The sequence below is a fragment of the Pan troglodytes genome, chromosome X (genome assembly GCF_028858775.2).
Source record: "Pan troglodytes isolate AG18354 chromosome X, NHGRI_mPanTro3-v2.0_pri, whole genome shotgun sequence".
Taxonomy (NCBI): Eukaryota; Metazoa; Chordata; class Mammalia; order Primates; family Hominidae; genus Pan; species Pan troglodytes.
In genome coordinates, this window is record NC_072421.2 from 20,254,856 (window position 1) to 20,267,466 (window position 12,611).

The following is a 12,611-nucleotide window of genomic DNA, read 5'->3' on the forward strand; positions in this document are numbered from 1 at the left end:
TTTTTTTTTTTTTTTTTTTTTGAGATGGAGTCTTGCATTGTCACCCGGGATGGAGTGCAGTGGCGCGATCTCAGCTCACTGCAACCTCTGCCTCCTGGGTTCAAGTGATTCCCCTACCTCAGCCTCCCGAGTAGCTGCAGGCATCCACCACCACGCCCGGCTAATTTTTGTATTTTTAGTAGAGATGGGGTTTCACCATAATGGTCAGGCTGCTCTCGAACTCCTGACCTCGTGATCCACCCGCCTCGGCCTCCTAAAGTGCTGGGATTACAGGCGTGAGCCACCACACCCGGCCAATGATATCATTTTTATATTTTGTTTTTATTAGAAATAATGAGTTCAAGCCACATACTTATTCAAAAAAGGAGCTTCCTAAATACAGCCAGAGGTAAGGTACACTTTTTTTTTTTTAGGAGACAGGATCTTGCTCTGTCACCCAGGCTGGAGTGCAGTGGTGCCATCATAGCTCACCACAGCCTCGACCTCCCGGGCTCAAGTGAGCCTCTCAAGTAGCTGAGACTACAGATACACACCATCATGCCCAGCTAATTTTTTTTTTTTTTTTTTTTTGAGACAGAGTTTCACTCTCATCGCCCAGGCTGGAGTGCAATGGCACAATCTCAGCTCACTGCAACCTCTGCCTCCCGGGTTCAGGTGATTCTCCTGTCACAGCCTCCTGAGTAGCTGGGAATACAGGTGCCCGCCACCACGCCTGGCTAATTTCTGTATTTTTAGTAGAGACAGGGTTTCACCGTGTTGGTCAGGCTGGTCTCGAACTCCTGACCTCAGGTGATCCGCCCGCCTTGGTCTCCCAAAGTGCTAGGATTACAAGCATGAGCCACTGTGCCCGGCCACATGCCCAGCTAATTTTTAATTTTTTTTTCTAGAGACAGGGTCTCACTATGTTGCCCAGGCTGGTCACCAACTCCTGGGCTTAAACAAGAGACCTTCCCACCTCGGCCTCCCAAAGTGCTGGGATTACAGGCATGAGCCGCTGCACCCAGCCAAGGTCCACATTTGATACGTCTTCTAGATGTATAGCAAAACATTTAGAAAGATGATTCAAAGGTGCTTCAAGAATGGAGATCCCAAAACAGATTAAATTAAACTCAGGACACTCCAGTTACCACTTAGTAAGACATATTCAACAATGAGGGGTAAACCCATATTGTATGCCTTTCACGAAAATATCCTAGATGTCAACTGTTGGAATTCTCTCTCACCTCCCCCATGTTCCTACTGAACTCACTTTGAATCTCTAAAACAGCATTCACTGTCCTCTGTCTTATATTTATGGCTGCTTCTCTATGTGCCTGTTGAATCAACTGGACTATAAATGCTGGAGGAGGAGGACTGGGTTCTGGTAATCTTTGTATCTACCCATGTGCCTTGCACAGGAGATGCTAAATATTCTTAATTTACTTCAGTCAACAGGAAACTCAACATCTATCACAAAATATTTAGATTTATGGAGCAAGGCCTGAGTGCAATGAGTTATCTAGGCACTAGGGACCTAAGAATGGAATGAATAAACCCGTGCCACTTTCAGCACCTAGTGGTAAGACTGAATTAGTATTAAGAAGACTTACAGTTATGCAATCTTGTGGAAGCTACTTAACCTCTCTGTGCCTCAGTTTTCACTTCTGAAATGGACATAACAATATACATCTCATAGGTTTTCTAGGTAGGTAACGTGCTTAGCTATTATTACTGTTATTGAATTTTACTGAATTAAAAACTCAATCTTCATAATGCTTCTTTATGAATTCTAGTTACAGAGAATGATGGTTTCGATTACAACTTTTTGAAACAGCAGGTTAACTGCTCCATTCCTCCACTTGGGGACTTATGAGCAAGAAGCAACTTTTACAAGAGAATTACACAGCACAGACATGCTGGGAGGAAAGCGATAACTGAAAAATGGAAAGAGAAGGAAAGCAACAGCCATCACCACAGAAGTCATTGCTGAGGAGGAAAAAGCTAATGGAACAAAGAGCTTTCAGGTCAAGAAGGCATCAGTTAAGGTGGTGCCTACAGTGAGTGGCTGGAAGACCAACCCAGGAGCCCCTCAAGTGCGGGTCCATGCCAACCGCTTCTGGCTGCATCCAAACTTATCTACTGTCAATGATGGAAAAACAACAAGGCATGTGTCTGGGAAAAATGGGCTGTTGTCAGAGAACAGAAAGCCTTTTATTGAAACTTTTGACACTCAGGAGCAAACACACCACCATAGAAAATTACCCCAAGCCATCTTTTACAAAGCTTGGCATCCATTCAATAAGGGATGAAGAAATCCTAAATTGCCAGGCCAGATACTCCTCCCGATGCAGTTAAGAAACAGGGGCCAGATGAGACCATCAACTCATGTAGTACAGATTTCTAAAGCCACTAGTGGAAATAGCTGCCAGAATCTTAGACATGAAAAGTTGAATTCATAGTCCTTTACCTGGAATTGGCCAGGCCTCCTGCCAAAGGCTTCTCTTAAAGGCTTCTTTCAAGATTAGTAAGGAAGGGAGAACTGGAATCCTGTTCAGATCCTATAGGGAGTACATTAATTCAACAAGCCTTTGCAGAATGCAGCCCACAAGCCCAAACTGCTTTCCCACGGTATTTTTATGTTTATATTGTAAAGAAAATGTTGCGTTCTCAGCTATAACATGGTAGATTTAAACATAATATTGATGGGAATCTACACAACCACCAAATTCCAGTTCTCCCAGATCTGGTCCTCTATGTATCTAGAGCCTTAAAACCGAGCATTACACACAGCCTTTCAAAGAGATGTTTACAAAAAGTTTGTAATGACATGGGAAATTTTATATAATGCGAAGTGGAAAAGATACAAAGTTATGTGTGTGGAAAAAATTATGTGTGTGGTATGATCTCAACCAGTTAAAAATGTATGGCAAAAGGACTGAAAGTAAATATTTTAAAAAGTTAACAGTGACTGCCCCAGGGTGATTAAATTATCAGTTCTTTTTAGCTTTTTACTTTTTTTTTTAACTTTTAATGTTTCTGCAAACTAGTTATTACTTTTAAAATCAGAAAAAATAAAGGTTTTTTTTTTTTTTTTTTTTTTTTTTTTTTTTTTTTTTTTTTGAGATGGAGTTTCGCTCTGTTGCCCAGGCTGGAGTGCAGTGGCGCAATCTCGGCTCACTGCAACCTCCGCCTCCCGGGTTCAAACAATTCTCCTGCCTCAGCCTCCTGAGTAGCTGGGATTACAGGTGTGCGCCACCACGCCCAGCTAATTTTTGTATTTTTAGTAGAGACAGGGTTTCACCATGTTGGCCAGGCTGGTCTTGAATTCCTGACCTCAGGTGATCGACCTGCCTTGGCCTCCCAAAGTGCTGGGATTACAGGTGTGAGCCACTGCGCCTGGCCAGAAAAAATAAAGTTCTAAGAAAATAGCATACACTGAGGTAGCGAAAAATGATGTTCTACCCCTCCACGTTATTGATGTCTTTCCATAAGGTCTGATTTGGTTTGCAACATCTCCCAACTAGAAATCATATGCAACTTTCGTTTGTGTGTCATTATATTTCCTTCTCCAAGTTATTAGTAAGGATATTAAGAACATCAGATGTAAAATGAGTCATGACGGTAATTCGAAAGACACCACCCATATAGAATATTCCCTGCCATTTATCATCACCCTTTACTTATAGTTTTTCACAGTTAATATCTTCAGTGACTAGTAGATGACGTAAAGTAATTTCCAATTCATGCTGTTCCAAATAAAGTATTGAGACATTGTATCAAATGTTTTCAACCTCAAAAACATATTTCCTGCTCTTCTAGTTAAACCCATGAATTCCTTATTCATACATCTGTAAGGGACTGAAAAAAAGAGTTAACTTCACTTTGTAACGTTTTTCATATATGCTCAAGGATAATGCTTATAGATTCCTTATCTCCCAGTATTTGAAGAAGTATTGATTTAAAGGCTGTGATCTATTTGCAGAGGATCCATAGCTTAATTGTTCAGTTTTCTAGCAGTTCTCTAGTTCTTCATGAGTAAAAATTCTTTTGAAACACAAATCAAAGTAATTACGGTTTCTCAAATGGGAGAAAAAACAAGTGTGATAAAAACCAGGCTCCCCAAATTTTGAGGTTCCACTTTTTTTCTCTATTACTCTTAGAACTATTTACTTAAGTATATCATAATTTTAAAATTATACAGATTTCACAGATACTTTCATTTCTCAGCTATTTGACAAGCATCTCCACTTAACATGAACATACTTTGATTTTGCTGACTTCAAAAACCAGGACTGACTTTTTTTTTTTTTTTTAATGGGATTCAAGTTTGAGGTGGGGACAGATTCAGTAAATGTAGTTAAGATGAACCTTTTTGTAGAGTAAATTCTGGTCTGGTGAAGCAAAAGGTCAATAAAGTCTATACTTGGCTGTCATTCATATTCATTCATTCTTCCATTCATTTTAACTTCAGTTTAACAGCAAGTCTTGGGAGGAACAGGAGTCTTAAGGTTGTAAGTTATCTTTTAAGATGCCTGAGTTTTAGGCAAATTAAATCCTCATTATCTGAATAAATGGTAAGTCTTTCATTATTCATTTTGCATGTTCTCATCTTCCTGTACTAAAATATTTCCCCATTATTTTCTGCTTTCTCTGTAACACACACAAAGGCACCAAGCCACACAAAATGCAAAAGAAAACCCTCATTTAAAAAAACAAAACAAAACAAAACATGAAATCACCTATTTTAATCATGTGCTTCTTAAATGGTGCTTTTCGTGGTTGTTATTTTTTAAGAGGGATATTTTGTTTTTTCAGGAAGAGTAGGGAAGACAATGTGCACAGTAAAATATCCCAATTGATACATTTTTCTGGTCTTGAGAAATTCCTTGTCCTTTTCTATTACAATGGAGAATGTTCATTTCAATGTTCTCCACTTATAAGTTCCGGAGAGCAGCAGTCCTTCTTTGTGCCTTCCACAAAGACCTGCTATAGGCTCCGCACAGAGAAAACACAATACAGATTCACGGAACATGGTGACAAAGGAAGATAAAGACCAGGAACGGTACTGTTGGAATTGACAACACATTCCCTACTCCTGAGATATTACATTTTATCTAGCTCAGACATATAGGTTTCGGTTGGTTATCTACCCAAATTTATAGGGACTTTCAGTAAAAGATTTCCACATACTCCCCCCACAGGACAACGAAGAGTTTATCGACTCTCATTATTGGCTACTTCTCCATTATTTGCAATCTGATCACCATGCTTCAAGTTAAATGGGGCTCCCTGCTGAGCACAGTGGCTCACGCCTGTAATCCTAGCATTTTGGGAAGCCAAGGCAAGAGGACCACCTGACGCCAGGAGTTCAAGACCAGCTTGAACAATGTGGCAAAAACTCATCTCCACAAAAAATTTAAAAATTAGCTGGGCATGGTGGTGCACACACACCTGTAGTCCCAGCTATACAGGAGGCTGAGGCAGAAGAAGATGGCTTAAGCCTGGGAGGTCGAGGAGGCTGCAATGAGCCATGATCATGTCAGTGCCCTCTAACCTGGGCAACAAAGCAAGACCCTCTCTCAATCAATCAATCAATGGGACGCCTCTTTCTCAGTCACCAGAGAGACCACAGAACAGTCAACTGTCAAATCCTACATAATATATCTCCTCATGGACTCCATTTACTCGTCTCTCTCTACTGCAATGACCACTGTTTCTCTACCACTCCTGATTTCTAATTTCTTAACCATCTTCACTGCCTTATATCATCATGCCCTAGGATACCCTTACTTCTTTCTAGCCACTCAATTTCATGCCAAGATGATCAACTGCCAGTCTTCAACTGATACGGAAAAGTCAGGGTTGGGCTACACACAAACACACTGCTGCTCTATGGCCCCATAGAACTAATTTTATTACTTGGAAACTTAGTGATCACTCCCTGACCCAGCTGTATCTCTTTCAGCCTCTCATTAATTTTCTCAAGACCCCTTTTCATCTCTTATCCAGACCACTTTTCTCTTCTCCTGCCAAATGACCTATGACTAAAGGTCATAGAAACCTAGAGTTGTTTGAAATTTTGGGCACTGCGTACGAAAATTATACCAAAATGTCAGAGATCCTATAACCCTTCACTGGAAAGTACAGCAAGGTTGTCCATGAATTACATTCTGCTCACCTCTACTGCAAGTTGATATTGTGACAGGTATTGCTCAGGCAGATTACTTCCATGTGTGGGCATAGAGTTACCAGCTTCATAATGTTTTAGCCTCTTCTGAATTGAAAAAACAACAGTATTGTATGTCTACTTTCTCAGCTTCTAACAATGCCTGAATGTAAAGGGAGTAACGGGGTTTGAGGCAAGATGAATATATGATTAGACAGGTAAAATATACAAGGCATCTTGTTCTTCCAATGTAGTAACTAGACAATGCTAAGCACTGCATCAAGAGGACAGTTTTGCACGACTCTAGGATCTAAAAATATTGACACTTTTTACATCATTACTCCTCTTGTTATCGACTTTGTGAATAATCTAGAAAAGTTACCCAAGAAGTTCCAGAAAAGCTGCTTCTAATAGAGAGAGAAAATGAGAACCCAACTAAGAATTCAAAATAAAAAGAACAGACTGAGCAGATGTTACCAAAACAAATGGAGCAAAACATATTAAAGTCACTGGTGGGTGAAAATTCTTAGCAAGTAAAAGAAGAAAAAGAAAATGAGGCAGTAAATCCATCTTTATCATTTCTACCTTCCTCATTTTAAACGACAAAACAGAAATACAACTTCTGAGTGACACAGACCTCAACTTTCTGCCTTCACTTTACCAAACCATGCCTATTTGATTCCTAAGAGTTCAAGGATAACTTTAATTGAGGTGACACTTCTGAGTCACAGGGCATTCGTAAAATGGCTTGAGGATGGCCTTTTGATAAAGAAGTGTCTTTTAGAGGCAATTCCAGCACACTTTTATTTTGTGAATTGCTCATTTTATAGCCCGGGTTTAGAGAGAGAGAAAAATACCTATTAGAGGTGTAAGTATAGCTTATTGTGATGTTTCCATTTGTTTCTAGAGCATTTATGGCTATACATTTATTTGGGATCTAGCCTCCAACATTAAGAGCCTGAGCTGGGAATAAGGTTGTCATCCTGTAGCTTTTAAATGGCCTCCAATGCCACAGAGAAGTACAAAACAGGCTGCTGACTGACTGATCTCTGTAATCTAAATTCTTTAAGTGTAAGAAAAGACACACCACCATGCAGTCAAAGTAAGCTGGATAGCTTCTTTTAAAGTTGCCAGTTTTTATATAGCATTAAACTCATTCCATCCCACTGAAATCCAGTTGGCTAGAATATCATTTTACAACTAGTGAGAATATCAGAGAGAAAAAGACAGCTACGTACAAAGACATGATAGTTTTAATGGCCAAATTTTTAAAACTGGATTTCAGGAACCAAATGCATCTGCATACTTCAGGATATAAATATTATGAAAACAATTATTAATACAAGTAAAGAACAAAAGAGGGTCACAATTAAATACTTAGACTTTAGTACACTCCACTAAAGGCTACCAACTGAATCATTAAATAAACGATTCAGCAAATAATTTGTAAAAAAAAAAAAAAAGGACTTTCATTTTCTACCCCTAAGGAATTCCAGAGTAGAAGGTGAAGAGGAAAAAAAAAATCAATCACAAAACTAGCTTTATCCACTACGTAAGATGAATCAGATACCATCGCTTAGAATTATTAATAACAGTTGCACAAAAGATAAATTCATCTTTTTTCAAGAGAACTGTTTTAAATCTACTCTCCAACAAACCTTTGACTATAGATTCAGGTAAGCGGATGGGGCAACATGAAAAGCCAGTCCTGGTCACCATTAAACCTCTGAAACCAAGTAACTACCTGGGCACTCCACTCATTTTTTTCTTTGGGGCTATGGGAACAGTGGGGCTGTGTTCTTCCTTTAAGCGATTTGTAGTCTCTTCAGATTACATGACTGATCAGCTAGTTAATGGTGATTCTAAGACTATTTCCCAACTCATCATTTCAAGATGAGAATAATAATAATTTCCTTCCCCCTTAGTGACAGGCAACATGAACACCAACTCTAATTGCAATGAGATACCACTTCACACCCATTAGGATGGCTACAAGAAGAAAAAAAAGCAAACAGAAAATAACAAGTGAGGACATGGAGAAATTGGAACTCTCATGCATTGCTGAGACTCCCACTGAGTGAAACAATGCAGCCACTGTAGAAAACAGTAGGGCAATTCCCCCAAAAATTTAAATCGGAGTTGCCCTATGATCCAGCAATTCTACTTCTGGAGATATATCTAAAAAATTGAAAGCAAGGACTCAAACAAGTATTGGTATGCCAATGTACATTGTAGCATTATTCACAATAGCCAAAAGATAGAAAAAACCCAAATGTCCATCAACAGATGAATAGATAAACAAAATGCATTATATCCATAGAATGAAATAATACTCAGCCTTAAAAACGAAAGAAATTCTGATATGTGCCACAACATGAAGGAACTTTGAAGACATCATGCTAAGTGAAATAAGTCGGTCATAAGAGGACAAATATCCCCATGAATCCACATATGTGAAGTACCTAGTCAAATTCATAGAGACAGAAAGTAGAACGGTAGCTGCTGGGGTCAGGGGTAGGAGGCATGGGAAGTTATTGTTTAATGGGTATGGAGTTTCATTTTTGCAAGATGAAAAAGTTCTGGAGATGGATAGTGATGACGGTTGCACAAATATATGAATGTACTTAATATCACTGAACTACACACTTAAAAATGGTTAAGGTGGCTAGGCACAGTGGCTCATGCCTGTAATCCCAGCACTTTGGAAGGCTGAGGTGAGAGAATTCTTTGAGGCTAGGAGTTCAAAACCTGTCTGGGGGCAACATAGTAAGACCCTGTCTCTACAAAAGGAATAAAAAAAGTCAGCTAGGCATGGTGGCTCATGTCTGCACTCCCAGCTACTTGGGAGGCTGAGGCAGGAGGATCACTTGAGCCCAGGAGGTCAAGACTGCAGTGAGCTGTGATCACACCACTGCACTCCAGCCTGGGTGACAGAGTGAGACTCTGTCTCAAAAAACAAAGCAAAGCATAAAATGGCAAAGGCAGTAAAATTTATGATGTTAAATATATTTTACAACAATAAAAAACCAATTCCACATATCTGCAAGAGTGCATATAACCTTTATGGTGATTTCCACCAGGAAGTAAAGTTAAGTGTATAGGATTCAGAAAGTCTTACTTTTGTTCTGTTGGGATTTTTTTTTTTTTACCGTATACTTGAATTATTTTCATTAAAAACAAAACTAGCCAGAATTAAGTCGACCTTTAACCTAGAAATTCCTCTTTTAAAAATTCAGCCTAAGGAAATAATCAGGGAAGAAACAACGATGGATTTACAAGAATGTTGTTTGTAATGTTAAAAATGGGGGAGCAACTTAAATAGTTATCCTTGGGAGATTGTTTCAACAAATGGTGCTGCATCTCTACAACGGACAGAGACCCTAGGGATATCATGAGGCTATCTGACAGAAGAAGGGGTCCCATAGTACATTAAGTTTTTAAAAACAGGCAACATTTGATATAACTTCATCATTTAATGAAGAGTGATGTGTGTACTGCATGCATATTCAGGCTCAAAAAAAAGTCTGGAAGAGGCTGGGTGCGGTGGCTCATGCCTGTAATCCCAGCACTTTGGGAGGCCAAGGCGGGTGGATCAACTGAGGTCAGGAGTTCGAGACCAGCCTGGCCAACATGGTGAAACCCCATCCCTACTAAAAATACAAAAATTAGCCAGGCGTGGTGGCGGGCGCCTATAGTCCCAGCTACTCAGGAGGCTGAGGCAGGAGAATCGAGGGAAATCATGAGGCTACCTGACAGAAAAAGGGGTCTCATAGAAAGTTTTTAAAAACAGGCAACATTTGATATGACTTCATTATTTAGTGAAGAGTGATGTGTGTACTGCATGCACATTCAGGCTCAAAAAAAAGTCTGGAAGAGGTCAGGTGCAGTGGCTTATGCCTGCAATCCCAGCACTTTGGGAGGCCAAGGTAGGTGGATCATCTGAGGTCAGGAGTTCGAGACCAGCCTGGCCAACATGGTGAAACCCCATCCCTACTAAAAATACAAAAATTAGCCGGGCATGGTGGTGGGCGCCTGTAGTCCCAGCTACTCAGGAGGCTGAGGCAGGAGAATCGCTTGAACCTGGGAGGCGGAGGTTGCAGTGAGCCAAGATTACGTCACTGCACTCCAGCCAGCCTGGGCGACAGGGTGAGACTGTGTCTCAAAAAAAAAAAAAAAAAAAGTCTGGAAGGATACATATAAAATGTTAACTATGGTTGTTCCCGAATGATAGGATTGAGGGTAATATATATATATATATATTTTTGAGACAGGCTCTCACTCTGTCACCCAGGTTGGAGTGCAGTGACACGATCTCAGCTCACTGCAGCCTCAACCTCCCGGGCTCAGGCGATCCTCCCACCTCAGCCTCCCGAGTAGCTGGGGACTACAGGTGTGCATGCCACCACACCCAGCTAATTTTTGTATTTTTCGTAGAGTTGGGGTTTTGCCATGTTGCCGAGGCTAGTCTCAAACTCCTGACCTCAAGTGATCCAACTGCCTCAGCCTCCCAAAGTGCTGGGATTACAAGCATTAGCCACTGCACTCAGCTGAGGATGATTTCTATTTATTTCTTTGTATTCTTCAACTTTGAATAATAATAATAATAATAATAATTATTATTATTATTATTACAAAGAGCTCTTGTAATGAGAGAAGTAACAGAGCTACCTCCATTTTGAGAAACAAACAAGCAAAGGGTTCAGGGAGCACTTACCAGTGCAACAAGTAGCTCAGACATCACAGGACCAAGGCAAAACCTGTCAGGCCCCCCAGGGGCTACCATTCCTCTCCCATCTCCAGGCCCTAGCTGCTGAGACTTTCCCATGTTTTTCACACCTTACAATCAATCATGCTTTCACTCATTTCCCCAAGGAAGAAGATTCACCATCTTTATTTTGCATATAAATACCTCATTCAGATTTCTACTCATCAGAACTCAGAACAAAGACATCCAGCATAAGATCAGCAAACATAAGCTATCTTTCCCTAGGAAAATCCTCTCAAGCCATTGCCGATGAATATATTTTTATCCTAGCCAGCCCCTAACGGCACTCTCCTCATATATCTGACTCTGTCCTCCTTTCTAGGCAAGCAACAGATGCCATTTAAAAACCTTTCAAGAAGTTCCCCTACTCTTAAAATGATATGTTAAAACAATGTGTTTCCTTTTGGCCACGCTATTTTTTTTTTTTTTTTGTAATTTTGAAAATAGTATAAGTTAAAGCCAACAGAAAAAGACATAAAGGGACATATTTTACAGACCTCATCAATTCTCCCCTTAAAATTTTTTTTTTCAATGAGAGACAGGGATATGAAAGACATATGACACACTGTAAGCCTTACTTATCCTGTGGTTTATTTAGGGAATTTTGTGTTTGGAAAATGACAGACTTCTGCTTTTAGGTAGACAAATATGAACAACTCACAGAGAAAAACAAGACCACTTATTTCTAGCAAACTTTTATAAAATCAAAATAATTTAGTGTCTTAATTTTTCTCCATACATGAGTACATACCTATAAATGCCCGGCACTACAAAACTAGCCAAATATCTTTACCCCATCATAAAAAAAAGCAGTTCAATAGCACCCAGAAGTCACTACTCACAGCTGCTCCACTCACAAAGAAAACTCCAAATGTCGGTGCCCCTCAAGAGTGAAACGCCCCACAGCTGGCTTGCTCTGCATGGACATACCCTTCTCTCCTAAGCTAACCTGAAAAGCAAGCTGGATTTGTTTACTGCACAAACATCTGTAATTGCTAAACATCTCTGTGACATGGTGTAACAGTTACCGCTTGTGCAAACTGCCCATCTAAATTTCTCTCTGCAATATGAGCACATGAAAACCCAAGACACAGAGAGATTGGAAACATCTGTAAAAATTAATGGCCAAATTGACCAAAGTGGGAGGGATTAAAACGGCTAAATAGCTCCAGAGTAACATTCAGTTTTAGCAAATAATCCATATACTTGATAGGTTCCTCCTCAGCTTATCCATAGCTCCCCTCTGTGGGATCCTAGCTGGCACACACATTGTTTCAACCCACTAATGCAAACCCATTACCCAGTCTTGCTACAAAATGTTATATACAGATAAGATACAGGTTAAGTGGATTTATTACAACTCTAAAAGCAAAAAAAAAAAAAAAAAAAAGAAATACCTCTTCTCCCATGATGCAGCCAGCCTCCTCTCTTCAGTTTGAAAAGGTCCCAGAACTCCCCTGGAATCCTCCCACTTCCTTCCAACAGCACGGAGCCTGAGGACCCAGCCTAACACTGAGTCATACTTGGGACCAAATGAGGAATGGGGAGAACAAAGCTCGCATTTGTTTATGGTTCAGGAAGCCAGGGCCAATTCATGGCTTGGGTGGCTTCGAGAGAAGTCCTCCTCCCTCGCCTATGTTGCTGCTGCAATCTGGGCTCCCTCCTGGGGCCCCCAGGTGTGACCATTCGGACAAGGAACAC

General features: G+C 40.3%; 1 protein-coding gene across 21 annotated transcripts in view; it reads right to left on the reverse strand.

Moving 5' to 3' along the window:
• Positions 1–12,611, reverse strand: part of SH3KBP1 (SH3 domain containing kinase binding protein 1) — a 356,082-nt gene that overhangs the window by 127,577 nt on the left and 215,894 nt on the right. For 2 of the 21 annotated variants that reach the window (XM_054676605.2, XM_054676604.2), the window contains exon 1: positions 12,308–12,445. The exons of the other annotated variants lie outside the window; for them this stretch is intronic. In XM_054676605.2, coding sequence (XP_054532580.1) covers positions 12,308–12,319 — 12 coding nt within the window. In that variant the 5' untranslated portion in view covers positions 12,320–12,445. Of the gene's footprint in view, positions 1–12,307; positions 12,446–12,611 lie in introns of those variants that run through there. 21 annotated transcript variants of the gene reach the window in all.